The sequence below is a fragment of the Rosa chinensis genome, chromosome 1 (genome assembly GCF_002994745.2).
Source record: "Rosa chinensis cultivar Old Blush chromosome 1, RchiOBHm-V2, whole genome shotgun sequence".
Taxonomy (NCBI): domain Eukaryota; kingdom Viridiplantae; phylum Streptophyta; class Magnoliopsida; order Rosales; family Rosaceae; genus Rosa; species Rosa chinensis.
The window spans coordinates 8,560,181-8,577,447 of NC_037088.1; the positions used below are offsets into that span (position 1 = coordinate 8,560,181).

Consider the following 17,267-nt stretch of genomic DNA (forward strand, 5'->3'; position numbering starts at 1 on the left):
GTTATTTTCCGGTTACGATCCCGGGGATCATAAACTATCTGTCTCTAGTTTGTGCTTCGCACTTACTCCAATTTTGATTTTACTGGACTTGTTCCATTTTTGATTTAATTGAAATAACAAAAATGGACTGAACTTCCTAGGTAATTTTGGTCTGGCCCAACTTTTGGAGGTGGAGAATTTTCATGCCCATTTAATGTGGGCAAGAAGAGATTAGGTGCTTGCAGTCCATCTAAACGTAGACAAAAAGAGATGACATGGGTGTAGGACTGTAAAACATTGGAATTGGTTCCTAATTAAGAAATGGGTCTAAGGAGAAGCATTTTGTTGTAAATGATAATGACTATTCATGTAATAGGTATTGCTTAATGTATGCGATTGACAGACTCGTAATGTATGTGATTGACATACTCGTAATGTGCGTACTTGTAATGTGCGATTGATTAGTATAACTATTATGTATTGCCTTTTGTATACATGATGTAACCCTATATAAACCTCATGGCGAGATGAATACAATACAATCACTACACCAAAAATGGTCTTTTACTGCCCACAATGTGTGTCGTAAAAGGGTATTTACGGCGCACAGAAGCAGGCTGTAAATGCCGGAGCCGTAAAAGACGTACCACATTTACGGCACACTAAAATGCGCCGTTAAAGTGCACCCAAGAATGCCGTCAAAGTGATATCGGAAATGTCACTCATGTTATTTACGGCACATGTTGCACGCCGTAAAAGACTTTCTATTTAAGGCGTATAATGTGTGCCGTAAAAGAGTGATTGAGTTCCTATTTAAGGCGCAGCTTGCACGCCGTAAATAAGGTTTTTTTTAATAAAAAAAAATTTATATTTTTACCAATTTGACATTTGTATCACCATATCCATATGACAAATTAGATGTAAGAGAAACATTTCAATCAGATTATCGTTATAAGTAATTTAATTTACAAAATGACAATTAAAAATGTACAAGTAGCAGTAGTCATTACATCAATCAAGTAGAGTATGTTATCACGAACTGTCCCACTTTGAAGTGATCGACAATTGCAAACCTGAGATAGTTGGGCTTCTACTTCCAAAGATGCAGCTCCCCTTTTAATCTCTTCATCCAGCTTCTTGAAATGTCCATGCATAGAATAGTAACTGCAACATGCATTGAGAAGTGAGTGTTTCATTCTTTCACAAGTGCAAAACAGAAGAAATGATAGACATTGCAGAAGCAAATCCAGAAAGACTAAAAGCCAATTAAAATGCATATCTACACAATACACATACTGATATAGATTTTTTTTTTTTTTAATCAATTCAAAGTTCTTGTTCTGCACAAATCAAATGGTTTAGTTTGGGTTTGCCTAGAGAATAAAGTAAGAAAACTATTAATGTGAGGTCTAGTCCTCCACTTCGACCACAAAACCAACATGTATAACCTTCATCATCACCAGAAAGCAAATCAAAAGTATAAATCAAACATACCTCTCAATCCATTATGTGTACTGCACCAACAATCCAAACACATAAGCAAAGCCAAAACAGAGCACCAACTTACTGAAAGCCAAACTAAATCCTCAAAAACTTCATGTCTAATACAACTTATAAATTTGGGGACTTGCTTAAGCCTCTCAAGGTATATAGTGAAAATTTCTGCTTTAATTAAATAAATGATTTACTGTCACAATGCACATACATTTTAACAAATGCAACTACCCTACACAGATTTTGCAGACACACACAAACACATCGAATCACACAACCCAACTTGATTTAGTAAATAAAAGTTTAGTACTTTAACTCTTCTTATTATATTACATACCAGCTAGCTGTTATTTCCCAAATAATGGTATTTTCTTCAATTCTGAGATAAAAAGCAACACTGAATTATAAGTATTGAAGATGGATTTTACCTAACAAAGCAGCAAACTTCAGAACACCAATGCCACGGAACATGACTCTGCAGTGTTCATAAATAATATCAAATGTAGAACCAGGGTTCTTCATTTGGAGATCTGGGCTTCAGTAAAACTTGTGATCTTTAACTCTGTGGTGCGGAAAACTGGAATATAAATTTGAGGTGGGCAATTTGTCCGGATTAAGTAAATGCAATTACACAAAAGAAACAGTATGGCTTAAAGTGAGAATTGTTCAACGCAGCACGAGCCAATATCCAAATATTTTTATGGTTTTAGTTTTATGTGCCTAAGATCACCCGTGAGAATAGAAAATAGCTTGATTTAAACAACACAAAAATGCATAGTAATTCAACCTCATAAATTCTCTTAAACTCCATGTATGCCAAACTGATCCTTAGGAATGAAAGTGCAATAAGCTTACGAGCTTTAGAACTTGTAGAAATCTGTTTCTGGATCCCCCTGCAAGAGAAAATAAATAATTTAAACCAAAAAAAAAAAGGAGAGAGAGAGAAGAGCTCGGGGTGGATAATAGTGCAACACTTAAAGATCTGGATAAACAAACCCAAGCAGGGTTCATCACTTATTGCTACTATTACAGTATAAAGTTTCAGAATTGAAAACCAGTCATACAAGTGAGAAACAGATCAATAATACAAAAAAATAAATGAAAAGTTAGGTATGTCGTTCAGAATCTAGATAAGCTAGATACTGTTACTTAATATTCCAAAGGACTTAACTAAATGCAATAGAAATCCTTTTCATCAATAAAAAGCACAGCTGCAGTAGCACCAAAAGGAAGAGGGAGGAAAAAAAAAAAAAAAGAGCATACCTGTAAAGTGTCTCGTACACTAAAGGAACTGAAACGACATAATTTGGACCTTGAACTAATCGTACCTTACAGTAGGAAAATCTTACCTTGAACTTGATAAGTTCATCCAAAAGGATTTTGTTCCATACAAATCGATGATTCCGGATTGAGTAACTTGTCCGCTCTCCATTACCTGGAAATGAAATTATACATGGAAAATGTTCATTTGTCTTTTATTTTTCTAACAAAATATTCATGTGATTTCATAAATAATACAAGTCAAGTCTTCATTAATCTCTAACAAAACCCAAAGCATACCAGAATTTTGTCAACTTCTGACAGAAATTCTACTTGATGAGTCACAAGAATCATAGTCTTCTTTGCTAGAGCATCCATGACACAATCCTGCATAAGTCATTCATATTATGTGACCTGTTTTACAATAAGACTATGCCTCAAAATATCGTTGACTACATCTTTCTTACATGAAACAGAATTGCTGCAGTGTGTGCATCTACTGCACTAAATGGGTCATCTAGGAGGTAGATATCAGCATCACTATAGACAGCTCGAGCTAGCTGAATCCTTTGCTTTTGCCCTCCACTCATGTTAATTCCCCTCTGGCCTATTTCAGTAAGATCACCATGATCAAAACTATTTATGTCCTTACCAAAGCACAAGCTTTTATGATCTTCTCATATTTGTTCTTGTCCATTGGCTTCCCATAGAGTATGTTATCATGAACTATCCCACTTTGTATCCAAGAAGTTTGAGAAACATAGGCTATGGTTCCAAATACATCGACCTGTAAGCATAAAACAAGTAAGCAAATGAAACCACAAACACAAACCTAGTGCATGGCAAATAAAATTTATCATCTGTTTTTAGACTTACAGCTCCTGAAATTTGGGGCATCTCTCCAAGTATAGCAAATAAAAGTGATGATATTCCAGCTCTAACTGGTCCACAAACTGCAATTTTCTGCTCACATTTTGCTTCTAGGTTCACTTCTTTCAGAGTTTGAATTGCTGATTCAGGATACCAACTGAAAATGCCTTTTTGTATTCTCAAGCTCTCATCTGAATTTGGTGATGGGAGCTTCCTTATCTCATCATCTTTCAACTCATCATCAAGCAAAAAAGCATTTAGCCGATCAAATGAGACCTTGACTTGGATCATTACTGAAAGAGCCTCTGGTATCATTCTCACAGGTTCTCCCATGCTCCTTAGTGAAGCTAAAACTGTGAATATAGTACTTGCATTCAGAGGGGCACTTTTGAAAAGGATACACCCTAGAAAAACAACAGAAGAGATAATGGTTGGTGACATCCAGTAGAGTAAAGTTCCATAAGCCTTCCTATAGATTGTCCCTCAGACAACCATTTGAATTCTCTTTCTCGAAGGGAATTGACCGAGTTTTTGAATTTCTCTTCCCAGGATTGTAACTTAATGATCTTCATACTGTTTAGGATCTCAGAAGTGGCTCTAAGCCTCCCATCTTGTGCCACCATGAACTGGGACTGACACTTCTGAAGTGCCTTTGCAAAAGGCACATTTAGAAGACCACAAATGAGGAGAGGAATTAAACCAAAAATTTAGACTGACACTTCAAATTTGACAATCAAAACAGCACAACAAGAATAAAAATCCATGATTCAACTTACAAAAAACAAATAATAAGGACGAGAATGACAACAAGTCTGACGGAGCTAGTGGATTAACCAAAAATGGAGATCAAATATGAGTCAGTTCCAACTTTGTAATGGGTCTATGGCAGAACGAAAACCCAGAAATAGATTCAGATTCTAAGAAAAAGTCACATACCCAAAAACCTCTCTTTTGAAATTGGTGATATTGCTAAGTGCAGCTCGATAATTGAGCCCCATCTCCTTCACAAACTTAGCGGCCCCAATATTGGATCTTTACAAAAGATCTAATCATAACTGGATATGAAATTAAGAAGAATAAACGACAACGATGATAACTGAGCAAGATTAAGTCAAAACAAACCGACGAAAACAAGATTGAAGAAAAGAGTAACAGCAGAGATGGACCTGGAGGGAAAGGAGGAAGATCCGGCTGAGAGATGTGCGAAGGAAGAAGGTAGAGAAAACGAAGAGCTTAACCCAGTCCTTGGCGGTCTCCTTGGCGATCTCGAATTGTCGATGACGAAGAGAAAACTGAGAGGCCAGTGAAGAAAGAGAGAGCGAAAGGAAGAGAGAGAAACTGAAATGAGATAGGGTCGTGGACTGGAAGTGAGGCAGTGAGAAACGAGGGCTCGAGGCTGTGTTATGAAATGAAAAAAATAAAAATGAAAAGTGTAGAGGGAAAAGATGGAGGGAAATAAAAACTTTAGTGAAAATTTTTGGCCTTTTACTTTTACGGCACACATCAATGCATGCCATAAAAGACTAAATGAACAATGACATTAACGGCATGCATTACATGCACGCCGTAAAAGACTATATCAGAAAGGGTATTAACGGCCTGCGTGAAAATGCGCCATAAATGTGTGTCTATTACGGCACGCATTAGATGCACGCCGTAAAAGACCATATCAGAAAGGGTATTAACGGCCTGCGTGAAAATGCGCCGTAAATGTGTGCTTATTACGGCACGCATTAATGCACGCCGTAAAATGTGAACGGTAAAAGAGTCATTTTCTTGTAGTGAATTATCCAATTCTCTACAACACGTTATCAGCACGATACTGCCCTAGGCAGAAAAAAAACCCTAACACCCGAAATTTCTTTCACCAAAAACTGCCGCAAGCTCCTAGCCCTTGCTAACCATACCGTGCGCTACTCCTGCAGCCCTTGAGCACCCGTGTGCCTCCTACTGCCCCTGCAGCATCGTCGCACGCCTGCTGCCCTTGCAGCACGCTCGTTCCTGTGCAGATCAGCCTGTTTTCACGCCCCGAAACGTCTTGATTGGGACATCAGATCAAAATCCTTCCTTCATCAAAGTTGTTCGTCTATGCCTCTTCTATTTGACCTCAAAATTTCAGCCCTATTGGAGTCGTTTTGAGATTTGTACACCATTCGACGTGGGAGCTATTCAGAAGCGAATCTGCTCTGAATTTCAACAAGTAAGTTTTAAAGATTAAAGTTTGTACTTTCTTGTCTTTTAAATTCCTTTATTCTCTGCAGGATTTTCAATATACGAACATGAGTTCGATTATTTAATAAAACGGAATTGTGGGGATTCACGCTTAACGAACTAAGAGTGTTCATAATGCTCGGACTAAGAGCGTTCGTAAGCATCAAATTGTGACCATATTAAAACATTATTGTTTGGTCTAATCCAAAATGTTGTAAATGATAATGACTATTCATGCAATAGGTATTGCTTAATGTATGCGATTGACAGACTCATAATGTATGCGATTGACAGACTCGTAATGTATGCGATTGACATACTTGTAATGTGTGATTGATTAGTATAGCTATTATGTATTACCTTTTGTATACATGATGTAACCCTATATAAACCTCATGGTGAGATGAATACAATACAATTATCTAATTCTCTACAACACGTTATCAGCACAATACTCTACCCCAAGCCCTAGCTAGGGAAAAAAAAAAAAAAATCCCTAACACCCGAAATTTCTTTCACCAAAAACTGCCGCAAGCTCCTAGCCCTTGCTAGCCATACCGTGCGCTGCTCTTGCAACCCTTGAGCACCCGTGTCTCTCCTACTGCCCCTGCAGCATTGTCACATGCCTGCTGCCCCTGCATCACACTCGTTCATGTGCAGATCAGCCAAGGCCTCCTTGACATGATCTCTGAGCTTCCTTGTCAAGATTGATGGTCATATGGTCACCCTTCGTAAAATCTCATTGCCTTATTGGCGAGATTGGCCTCCCGGTCAAGATTCATAGCCTCATGGCCACCTTTACATGATCCCATGGCCTTCCGTGCGAGATTTATTGTCTCCTGCTTGAGATCATCTCGGCGAGATTCATGGCCTCCTGGGTGAGATTTATGGCCTCGTGGCCACATTTGCATGATCTTATTGCCTTCCCAATGAGATTCATTGCCTCCTCGTCGAGATGTAAGGCCTCTTTTGCATGATCTCATGACCTACTTGGCATGATCTCAAGGCCTCTCTGTCGAGATTCATGATCTCATGGCCACCTTTTGCATGACCTCATCTTCCCAGCTAGATTCATTGCCTCCCAGTCTAAAATCATGGCCTCATGGCGACTTTTGCATGATCTCAAGGCCATCCGTGCAAGATTCATTCTCTCAGTTGATAGGTAGAGCATTGGAGCAGCATCATCACCATAAGTGAGAAGTATGCTGGAATTGAATAACAACTATTTGTTGTCCGGTCCATCTCCCGCCCTCACCATCTGTCTCTAGTTTGTGCTTCGCGCTTACTCCAACTTTGATTTTACTGGACTTGTTCCATTTTTACCAGCCCTAAGACCAAGTGCAACAATATACTAGGGCCAATTGCCAATACTTTTACGTAATTGTAATCGTCAATTTACTATTCATCCAAAATTGGCAGTTATTCTCGGTTTGTCAATGCATCAATGAGAGAAAATTTAGATGCTAGCTAATACACTACTTTTAAATGTCCTCAAATGTACATAAATGCAGACAGATAGATATATGAACAACAAAACAGATCCCAAATCTCTAACTATCCAAAGCCAAAGTAGGTATTTAAAGATCCCAAATTTACAGCAGAAGGATCCAATTCAGATCGAATTGATGCTAGGTTTTGAAGCAGATCACATACATCCACAAAAGGCAGCAATGCAAAGAAGAAAAAATACCTCAGAACTTACTTTCTCAATCTTGTACTTCTTGCGGCTCTATAGTCTGCAAAACATTCACAAACAGAAACTTAACAGATGAAGCATGAGCAGATAACTTAGAGTAAGGATTGACTAGCCGCGTCATAATGTTAGGGTTCAAGGTCTTCAATTGGCAATCAGTGCAAGTATAATGAGACATAAGCACAATAGAAATCGGAAAATAGGTAAACATAATTCTTTTTTGACAATTAAAACAACATAATATAAAAAGGGTAGTAGAATGAATCAAGGTTTTATTTTTCGGTAAAAGTTGACGTACTTGATTTCTATGCCCAGCGGTCGGCTTTGGCTTCGTCCTTGTAGTCTCCAACATAAACGTAAGGGATGTGGGCTATTTGTTTGGGCCAGTGTCGTCCTTTACCTGGTTGGTATTTCTTTGTGAGCAGCGGACAGCCCTCATAGATGCGAAGCTGTGTAAGTGAAAGAGGCAGATGATCCTCATGTTCTGGGATAATAGATGCTAGCTTTGGGCACTCAATAATGTCAAGCGATTCAAGAGAGGTGAGTGATTGAAAAGATGATGACAGGCGCTTCAGATTTGGGAAGACTCCAATGGTGAGTTGAATGAGAGATTTAGGGAGCAGCACCTCCTTTGGCGGAAAGGACACCAAATTTGGATCTACACCACCGATGACCAATTGTTTAAGAGAGGTGAGTCTGTCCAAGTGGTGAAGCCCCCACTCTGAGAGAGGCTTGCAGCTTTCGGGAGTCCAAATATGAAGATTAATTAGGTTGGGTGGGAAACCCTCTTCTATAATGGATGCCAAACCTCCACAGTATCCCAACAGCAAAAACTGAAGAGAGCTGAGGTTGCCTATGCCTCTGGGGAGGGCTTGACGACAATTGACGATACGAAAGTCTATCAGGTTGGATGGCAACCCTCCTCTCGGGAAGGAAACGAGACTTCCACATTCGCGTATCTTTAACTTGCGAAGAATGGAGAGATGGCATAGCCCCTCTGGTAAGGATTTGAGATTTGCACACCTGCCTATGTGAATATGTTCAAGACAGGTGTCATCGTGGAATGTTCTGATTATTGACTCCAATTTTTCACAGTCACTTATCCAAAGATATTTGAGCGTCCTGGGTAATCGGCCTCCTTTGCTTGATAAAGATGTTAAAGATGCACACTCTTTTATCTCCAAGTACTCCAGACAACTCTCTACCTCCTCAGCATCCTTGACTAATAGTTTCAAATTTTGACATTTTGCTATCTCTAATCTTTTTATGCTCGGTGGTACCTGATGCCTCACAAAATGCATCAAAGAATTACACGACTCCATCTTTACATATTCAAGACAAGGTGGCCAACCAGCTTCTGGAAAAGAAATTAGATTTGAGCATCCAGTTAAGTGAAGTTCCTTGAGTGCTCTTAGCTCTTGAATAAAGTGAGAGGGGGAGTCAGAGATGTTGCCTCCAATATTATTAGAAATCCGAGGCTGCAGCCATCTATCCTCATTCTCCCACAGACATGTCAACTCTTCACAATCAGTAATCCACAATCTTTGAAGCTTTGGTAATCCTCTGATGAACCCATCTATTTCGAGTCTGAACTCCGGAATACTTGAAAACCCCAAATCCTCCAGTGACTCAAACTTAACTCCACTTCTGTGCACCACCCTTTTACAACCGTTGATGGTCAAATCATGAAGATGTTTATAATTGGCTATTGAAACCACTGACACTTCACATTCATTAATAAACATACGTGATAATGAATCCATCTTGGGCAACCAACCCTTCCATTTGGGGCAACTACGGATGTCAAGCAATTCTATGCATGGAAAAACTCGAACTTCTTCATTTATTTTGCAAGGAAGCCAATCCTTCCAATTTTGCATATCCTCGAACCCTAGGAATTCCAAGACTTGAAAAGGCAAGCTACACTCTCCATAAAACTCAGCACCCACACTTTCAACACTGGCCAGTCCTTTTATCCAAAGGCTTTTCAGACAAGGTAACTGGCCAAAAGGGGGTAAGAATCGACAGTTTTTACAGTCCTCTAACTTCACAAACTTCATATCAGAGAATGAAGGCCGTCCAATCCATTTGGAAAGTTCGGAACCATTGTAGCCCTTGATAGTGAGGTGTAGAAGCTTTTTATGAGGTTCTAAACTGCAGAGCACCTCCGACTCCTTCTCACTTGTGCCACTCCATTCCAATTGCAAGGTTTTTAGCCCTTCCTTGTTCATTATTTGGGCCCTCTTCGCATCCCCAACATCAATCACATTTTCCAATCTTCTAACGCTCAAGGTTCCACAAAGATGCAATGACCCTATCTCTCCAATCCCGGATCTCCCCACCACAAAGTTAGGCAAAGTTCGCAGATGAATCAACCGACTTACTTGGGGAGGCATTTCTTCCAATGAAGGCATGTTTGAATTGTTGAGATGACGTAAATTAGATAAATTGCTCATGTTTGAAGGTAGTGTCTTCAATTTTGAACAATTCTCTAATATTAACGTATGTAAGTTGTAAAGCATGCATGTTGACTCAGGCAAACTCGTTATTAATGTGTGAGAAAGATCAAGGTACTGTAGATGTCTCAACTTACCTACGGATTTTGGCAGCTCGGTCAGTTTATAACCATTGAAAGAGAGCACCCGCAAGTACTTCAATTGTGGCAATAAATCAGAAGTAGCATAACGAGTTAGATAATTCTCATAACCACCGGAAACAGGAAGTGGTAGGAAAGTCCGCAAGCGTTTTGCTCCAGAAAATGTCTCAAATCTTTTTACCCCATCGAACTTACTAGAAGTGTAAGCCAGATGACGAGTCTTTGGAGAACATCTACCATGCGGTTTATCCTCTAATCTGCAAAATGTGTCTCCAGCAGCCCATCGTGCCAAATCACCAACAAGGTCATGCATTACATAATGTGAACTGTTTTTGCCCGAATTTTGAAATAATGACCGAGACAATAGCTCCCCGAAATATTCGTCACCGATATCTTCCATTGCTTTAGCCCCTTCTGGTTGCTCAAGAAAACCCTCTGCCATCCACAGAAGGATTAATTGGGTTTTCTCAAATTTGTAGTCATTGGGAAGTATTGAGCAATAAGCAAAGCACCTCTTCAAAGTTGAAGGGAGATAAAGATAACTCAATCTCAGTACTGGGAGTATTTCACTCCCATCTGATATACTCCATAATTTGTCATTCAGTATTTCCTCCCACTTGTCAGTTTCTTTACAACGTAAAACACCACCAAGAGTTTTTGCAGCCAATGGCAATCCATTGCAGTTCGTAACAATTTTCTTCTTAAGCAAGTCAAAATTTGGTGGCCTGTCATTGCTAACATGCTGCTCAAATACTTGTAGACAACATTCATCTGATAGTCTCTTTAAATAATAAACTCCAGCGGCTCGAGCTCCCATTAATACTGCAACTTTTTCATCACGTGTTGTCACCATTACCTTACTTCCCTTGGCTCCGCCACGGAGGGGAGCTTGCAGTTTTGTCCATGAATCATAACCACACGTGCTCCAGACATCATCTAAAACAATCAAAAACCTTTTACCATCCAGCGCCTTGCTCAGATCATCTTGAAGTTGACTGAAATCATCAATATCACATGGCCCAGATGTGACTTTCTTAAAAATAGTTCTCGTCACCGTTTCAAGATTGAAGTCATCGGACACTGAAACCCAGACCTTGAGATCAAACTGTTCCTTTGCAGCTACATCATTGAAGACTTGTCCCGCAATCGTTGTCTTGCCGACTCCTCCCATACCAACAATGGCAACAACTTGATAATTGGTGGTAGAAGAAGGATCAACATCTCTGGACAACAATTTAACAATTTTTCTTGCGTCTTCATCTCTCCCAACCACAGGTCCATCCAACACATACGAACCTGGTGGCCTTTGCCATGAGGATGTTGAAGTAGAGTTAAGCCCAGTCACTTTCAAACCAAGATTCTTTTTCAGGTCAAATATCTTTTGCAAGCGATTAGAAATCTCCTCTATTTGGGAGTTCATATTGAAAATGAACCTGACTTTGTGAGGACCTTTGGTAAAGAAGCTTCGTACCTTGCTTGTGCCAGTTTGGTGAAGCTTGAGCTGCTCGCCTTCTAACATCTCATTAGGAAAGGTGTTGAGTAGATCGTCGATATCGTAAGCCAAGTGTCTGAGGTCATTCAGCCACAGCTCCACTGCCTTGTTCGTCAACTGCTTCTCCTCCGCATCGGAAAGCACCGCCGCAACTGCGGACAGTGTTTCCCTCAATTTCTGCAGCTTTTTGCCAACTCCTCCCAAGCTTCCAAAGTAGCCCAGGACCTCCCGAGGCGTTAACCTGTCCAGCAGCAACTGAAGGAATGCCGCAAGAAAGATCTCTCCCAATGCCATACTAGTCTACTCTCTCTCTCTCTCTCTCTCTCTCTCTCTCTTGTTGAAAAGATTCACTTGAACATCATGACCGAAAAACTCTATCTAATGTGGGACTCATGCTTTCGGCTATAAAGTAATGATGATAGAATTTGTTCCCTGGAAAATATATGGATTCAACGTTTCTGTGCTGGATTAGAGAAAATCTATCTTTGATGTTGATTTTGCTTTGGAGTGTCCTGAAAGATAAATTATTGAAGAGATAAAAAGAGGGGTCTCTACTCTTTCAATACTTATCTCCGAGTGGAAAGTGATTCATAAGCTGGAAAGTGGAAAGCGAAAGTGAAGCCAATCTGGAAGCATCCTTTTGTGGGGATAAAGGGGAAAGATTGACTAAATTGGTTCAGGCACTTTGGCTATGTCAATGTGCATAATTGAGAGTATGATTGATATAAGAAAATCATGTGTGTTAAATACAAAATTAATTAATCTGATTATATCATGAACTATGTATTTGTGAATGTAATCTATTATAAAGATACATAATTACATACATATTAATATTGGGTGGGAGTGACAAATTTTAGCAATAAAACTACCTAATTTAGTTTGTCCCAGATAAGGTAATGGCACAGAGCTAGAACAAAGCTCCCTCCTGTTCTTCAGTGGAAAGTGAACTTGTTTTCCCCATTTCAGATTGTATTCATTACTGTTGGCTTCACTTTTCCTGCCACAATATATGATTTTCACTCCATGTTTAAGAAAAATAAATAAATAAAACACCAATTCCCTTCCTGGTCCTACTGTGGCTCCTCCGCTAGCGTGGCTTTAAATGTGCGCACAACTCCAATAAGGCATAAACCAGCAAAGTAAAATAATTCGGCTAGCCAATTTAGTCTCGTTCTATCAATCAATTAGTCATCTAAAGTAAAATCTCAGGAGAGCTTCCCTCTCAACCCTAGACGAACCCTAGCTAAACCTAGATCGGCACCTACTTTGATCCCTTTCTGAGATTAATCTTCATGCAGCGTTTTAAGATTCTCGTTTGGAGTCGAGGCCTCAACAATATTGAAACTCAGGATGCCCTAGTCAATATTGTACGACAGCAGAATCCCAGCATTGTTTTTCTTTCTGAAACCCTAGCTGCGCCTGATCTGCTTACAGAGGTTCGTAGGAGGATAGGGTTTGATGGAGTCATCTGCTCACCTCGAGAGGACGATTGTCGGGGGCTTGGATTGTTCTGGCGTAACGAGGTTCCGGTGCGTCTCCGGAACTACTCTGCAAATCATATTGACGTCGAAGTTGGTGCTGTAGGTTCTGAAGGTGCCTTTCAATTCACAGGAGTATATGGTGTAGCCACAGCGGCAAATCAGAACATCACTCGGAATTTACTACGAACCCTAGCTAGACAGATTCGTCTTCCATGGCTAGTTGCTGGAGATTTTAATGAAATCCTTTGTCTGGCTGACAAGTCTGGTGGTCCACCTCGCTGTGTAGCCCAGATGAATAGATTCTGTCAAGCTTTGGTTGACTGTGAGTTGATGGATATGGGGTCTGTTGGCTCTCACTATATATACTTGGTCAAATCGGTTTACAAAAGAAAGATTGGACCGTGCGTGTCAGAATTTCCATTGGAGGGAGCTTTATCCCTTTTCCCGGGTTATCACCCTCCCTCTGAGCAGGTCCGACCACTGTCCTCTTCTTATAGAGGTTAATCCGGAGAGGCCTCCGCTGCACCGAAATCCTAGACATTTCTGCTTTGAAGAAATGTGGTTACACCATTCAGATTGCATTAATGTTGTTCAAAAGGGTTGGATGTTCCTACGACTGGTGAACCTATGTCATAGGTTAGCAGGAAAATAAAGCAGAATGGCAACTTATTCCTTAGTTGGAATACGAGGGTGTTCCAGCAGGGACAGGTTGAACTGAAACTTATCCAAGGAAAACTGGATGAGCTAATGAAGACACACTATGAGGCCTCTCAATTTGATGAGCAACGAGCACTGCAGACCAGACTGAACGAATTGATGTCTATCAATGAAACATATTGGCGGCAACGTTCAAAGATACAATGGCTTAGAGAGGGTGACCGAAATACTGCCTTCTTCCACCGAAGAGCATCGAATAGATGATGTAGAAATCAAATTAAAGGTTTGGAGAAAGAGAATGGTCAGTGGACTTCTAAACCGGATGAAGTGGCAGATGTTTTAGTTAGGTATTATGAGTCCATTTTTCATTCTGAACACTCTGATCCAGTGGCTATAGAGACAATTCTTGATTGTCTCCAAACTCGTGTTACTGAAGATATGAACTCAGAGCTCCTAGCCCCATATTTAGATGATGAGATCAAAAGAGCCTTATTTCAAATGCATCCCTCCAAATCCCCTGGACCTGATGGTATGTCTCCATGTTTCTTTCAAAAATTTTGGGATGTAGTGGAGTCTGATGTTTGTAGGGCAGTCAGAGAAGTGCTTCTTACAGGGCAGATTTCACAAGAGTCAAACTTCACTCATCTTACTCTCATCCCAAAGATCAAAGAGCCAAAGCTTGCATCTGATCTGCGACCAATTGCCTTATGCAACGTGGTATATAGGATTGCTTCCAAGGTTTTGGCTAACCGGCTGAAGAAGATCCTTCTGCAAATCATATCTCCATTGCAAAGTGCTTTCGTTCCGGGACGACTCATCTCGGATAATACTCTAGTGGCTACTGAGGTTGCTCACTTTATGAAAAAGCTCAAAAGACAAGCAGAGGGTTTCTTTTCCTTGAAGCTTGATATCTCTAAAGCCTATGATAGACTTGAATGGCAATACTTGGAGGCCATACTATTGAAACTAGGTTTCTGCAAAAAATGGGTGAATATTAATATGGCTACTGTCAAGTCTGTAAGTTATTCTATTTTGATTAATGGTACACCTACGGGCTTCATTTTACCTACTAGGGGTATTAGGCAAGGGGATCCACTCTCCCCTTACCTATTTATCCTCTGTGCCGAGGGCCTCTCTGCTTTGATTTCATCTTCTGTTCAGCATGGTTATATCGCAGGCTTGGTTATGTCACCTTCTGCTCCTGTTATCCATCATTTATTATTTGCAGATGATTGCTTTCTGTTTGGGGAAGCTTCTGTTAGAGAATGTCAGGCCTTCAATAATATTCTCTCTACCTATGCTCAAGCTTCTGGTCAAAAGATCAACCTTCAGAAATCTAGTGTTGTTTTTAGTGGCAATGTGGGGGTGCCCTCAAGTAACCAATTAGCTACAGTTCTGGGTGTCAAATGTGTTAAGGAGCATGGTATGTACTTAGGGCTACCTATCCATGTTGGACATAATAAAACAGCTATATTTGCATACTTAAAGGAGAGACTCACCAAGAAATTATTAAGTTGGAGATCCAAGATTCTCAGTGCAGGAGGTAAGGAGTTGTTAATCAAAGCTGTTGCTCAAACCTTACCTAACTATGTTATGAATTGCTACTTGTTGCCAAAGTCTCTTTGTGACGATCTTCAGCAGCTTTGCTCTCAATTTTTTTGGGGAAGTACAAATGAAAAGAAAAAGATCCACTGGAGGTCTTGGGACAGAATGTGTCTCCCAAATGAACAAGGTGGTATGGGGTTCAAACACTTACATTCCCACGATTTAGCCACAATTTACCTTCAGAAATCTAGTGTTGTTTTTAGTGGCAATGTGGGGGTGCCCTCAAGTAACCAATTAGCTGCAGTTCTGGGTGTCAAATGTGTTAAGGAGCATGGTATGTACTTAGGGCTACCTATCCATGTTGGACATAATAAAACAGCTATATTTGCGTACTTAAAGGAGAGACTCACCAAGAAATTATTAAGTTGGAGATCCAAGATTCTCAGTGCAGGAGGTAAGGAGTTTTTAATCAAAGCTGTTGCTCAAACCTTACCTAACTATGTTATGAATTGCTACTTGTTGCCAAAGTCTCTTTGTGACGATCTTCAGCAGCTTTGCTCTCAATTTTTTTGGGGAAGTACAAATGAAAAGAAAAAGATCCACTGGAGGTCTTGGGACAGAATGTGTCTCCCAAATGAACAAGGTGGTATGGGGTTCAAACACTTACATTCCCACAATTTAGCCATGTTATCCAAGCAAGGGTGGAGAATTTTATCCAATCCTAATTCAGTGGTGGCTCAGGTATTCAAAGCTGTTTACTACCCTAATGGATCTTTTCTCACTGCGGACAGGTCTATCACCCATTCTTACTCATGGAGGAGTATTATGGAAGCTCGTCCAATACTTACAGCTGGTCTATTTTGGCGTATTGGGAACGGAACCTCTGTGAATATTTGGGAGGATGAGTGAATTCCTAATGTTGCTTCTCATTCTCTTGTCAAACCTAATGATACTATTTTTGAAAGAGTCTCGGATTTAATCGACACAAACACTTGGACTTGGGATAGAAATGTTGTTCATATGTGTTTCGATGATGAAGTGGCTCTAAATGTTCTATCCATTCCTTTGAGTAGAAGATTTGGTTTTGACAAAGTGGCATGGAAGCCTAATAAAAAAGGTTTCTTCTCAGTTAAATCTGCATACATAGTGGCTCGTGAATTCTCCATTGGCCATATCTTTGCTTCAGCTTCTACTGGAGACCCTTATGCTCCATTATGGAAGGCTTTGTGGAAGGCAAAAGTCCCAAGTAAAGTGGCTATTTTTGGATGGAGAGCTGCCCTCAATCTTCTTCCTACTCGAGTAGCTCTGACTGCTAAAGGCTATATGGGTGAGTTGCAGTGTGTTGTTTGTTCTCAATTGGTAGAATCTCTTGAACATGTTTTTTGTGAATGTTCTGTTGCCCGGGATATACTGAGTGCTCCTCCTTTCTTCCTTCCCTTGTCTACTCTTCCTTGGAAGGAATGGCTTTTGGAGAGAGCCACCACCTTACCTTCTGCACTATTTGATAAATTGTTAATCCTCTTATGGAGTCTTTGGAGGAACCGTAATGATGCATTGTGGAGAAATCATTCCCAAACTAGCTCAAGTTTGGTGGCGTATTCCCTGGCTTGGTATGAGGAATATTTGCAATCCCAAAAGTCTTTTAATCCTACATGGGCTCCACTTAAAGCTAGTAAAAGATGGCTAGCGCCTGATGTAGATACCTTGAAAATGAATGTGGATGGGGCCTTCTTGCCAAGCTTTCAACATGGTGGAACAGGGGGGGGGGGTCCTCCGGAATAATCAAGGAGAGTTTCTTGCTGGCTTTTCTCATAGAGTGAGCTATGTAAGCTCTCCTCCGCATTCTGAGCTGATGGCCTTAAAGAAGGGTTTGGAGCTACTGGAAGCCATGCAAGTAACGAAGGCAATAGTGGAAAGTGACTGCCTAGTAGCAGTGCAGGCTATCAACACGGGGCTGAATGATCTCTCCCCGTTGAGTGCTTTGAT

At 40.4% G+C, this 17,267-nt stretch overlaps 3 protein-coding genes across 8 annotated transcripts; 2 read left to right on the top strand and 1 right to left on the bottom strand.

The window, feature by feature from the left end:
* Positions 1 to 898: 898 nt before the first annotated feature.
* Positions 899 to 12,222, bottom strand: LOC112199888 (putative disease resistance RPP13-like protein 1). Of its 6 annotated transcripts, none has more exons than XR_005803595.1 (9): positions 7,806 to 12,222; positions 7,517 to 7,550; positions 3,610 to 4,253; positions 3,201 to 3,520; positions 3,034 to 3,120; positions 2,737 to 2,908; positions 2,261 to 2,366; positions 1,902 to 1,948; positions 899 to 1,143 (listed from the first exon to the last, which is right to left on the bottom strand). XR_005803595.1 is itself a non-coding variant. In XM_024340878.2 (3 exons), the coding sequence occupies exon 1, from the start codon at positions 11,887 to 11,889 to the stop codon at positions 7,813 to 7,815; it is 4,077 nt and encodes a 1,358-aa protein (XP_024196646.1). In that variant the 5' UTR covers positions 11,890 to 12,222; the 3' UTR covers positions 6,156 to 7,142; positions 7,517 to 7,550; positions 7,806 to 7,812. The 6 variants fall into 6 exon arrangements, 1 of the variants encoding a protein (XP_024196646.1); XR_005803593.1 differs by having other exon boundaries at positions 7,505 to 7,550; XR_005803596.1 differs by having other exon boundaries at positions 1,902 to 2,035; positions 7,505 to 7,550.
* A 668-nt stretch (positions 12,223 to 12,890) lies between these two features.
* Positions 12,891 to 16,190, top strand: LOC112199901. Its single transcript, XM_024340889.1, has 3 exons — positions 12,891 to 13,550; positions 13,716 to 13,953; positions 14,125 to 16,190. The coding sequence occupies exons 1-3, from the start codon at positions 12,891 to 12,893 to the stop codon at positions 16,188 to 16,190; spliced, it is 2,964 nt and encodes a 987-aa protein (XP_024196657.1).
* A 111-nt stretch (positions 16,191 to 16,301) lies between these two features.
* LOC112199909 lies at positions 16,302 to 17,063 on the top strand. The gene has a single exon (XM_024340901.1). It carries the CDS (start codon positions 16,302 to 16,304, stop codon positions 17,061 to 17,063), a length of 762 nt encoding a protein of 253 aa, XP_024196669.1.
* The last annotated feature ends 204 nt before the right edge of the window (positions 17,064 to 17,267 follow it).

Excerpts from the sequence above, each read along its gene's own strand:
- LOC112199888 (XM_024340878.2), bottom strand. The coding sequence starts at position 11,889 with ATGGCATTGGGAGAGATCTTTCTTGCGGCATTCCTTCAGTTGCTGCTG.
- LOC112199901 (XM_024340889.1), top strand. The coding sequence starts at position 12,891 with ATGCAGCGTTTTAAGATTCTCGTTTGGAGTCGAGGCCTCAACAATATT. Across the intron at positions 13,551-13,715 it reads ATCACCCTCCCTCTGAGCAG|GTTAGCAGGAAAATAAAGCA; the intron begins GTCCGACCACTG and ends CCTATGTCATAG. Across the intron at positions 13,954-14,124 it reads GATACAATGGCTTAGAGAGG|TGGCTATAGAGACAATTCTT; the intron begins GTGACCGAAATA and ends ACTCTGATCCAG.
- LOC112199909 (XM_024340901.1), top strand. The coding sequence starts at position 16,302 with ATGTGTTTCGATGATGAAGTGGCTCTAAATGTTCTATCCATTCCTTTG.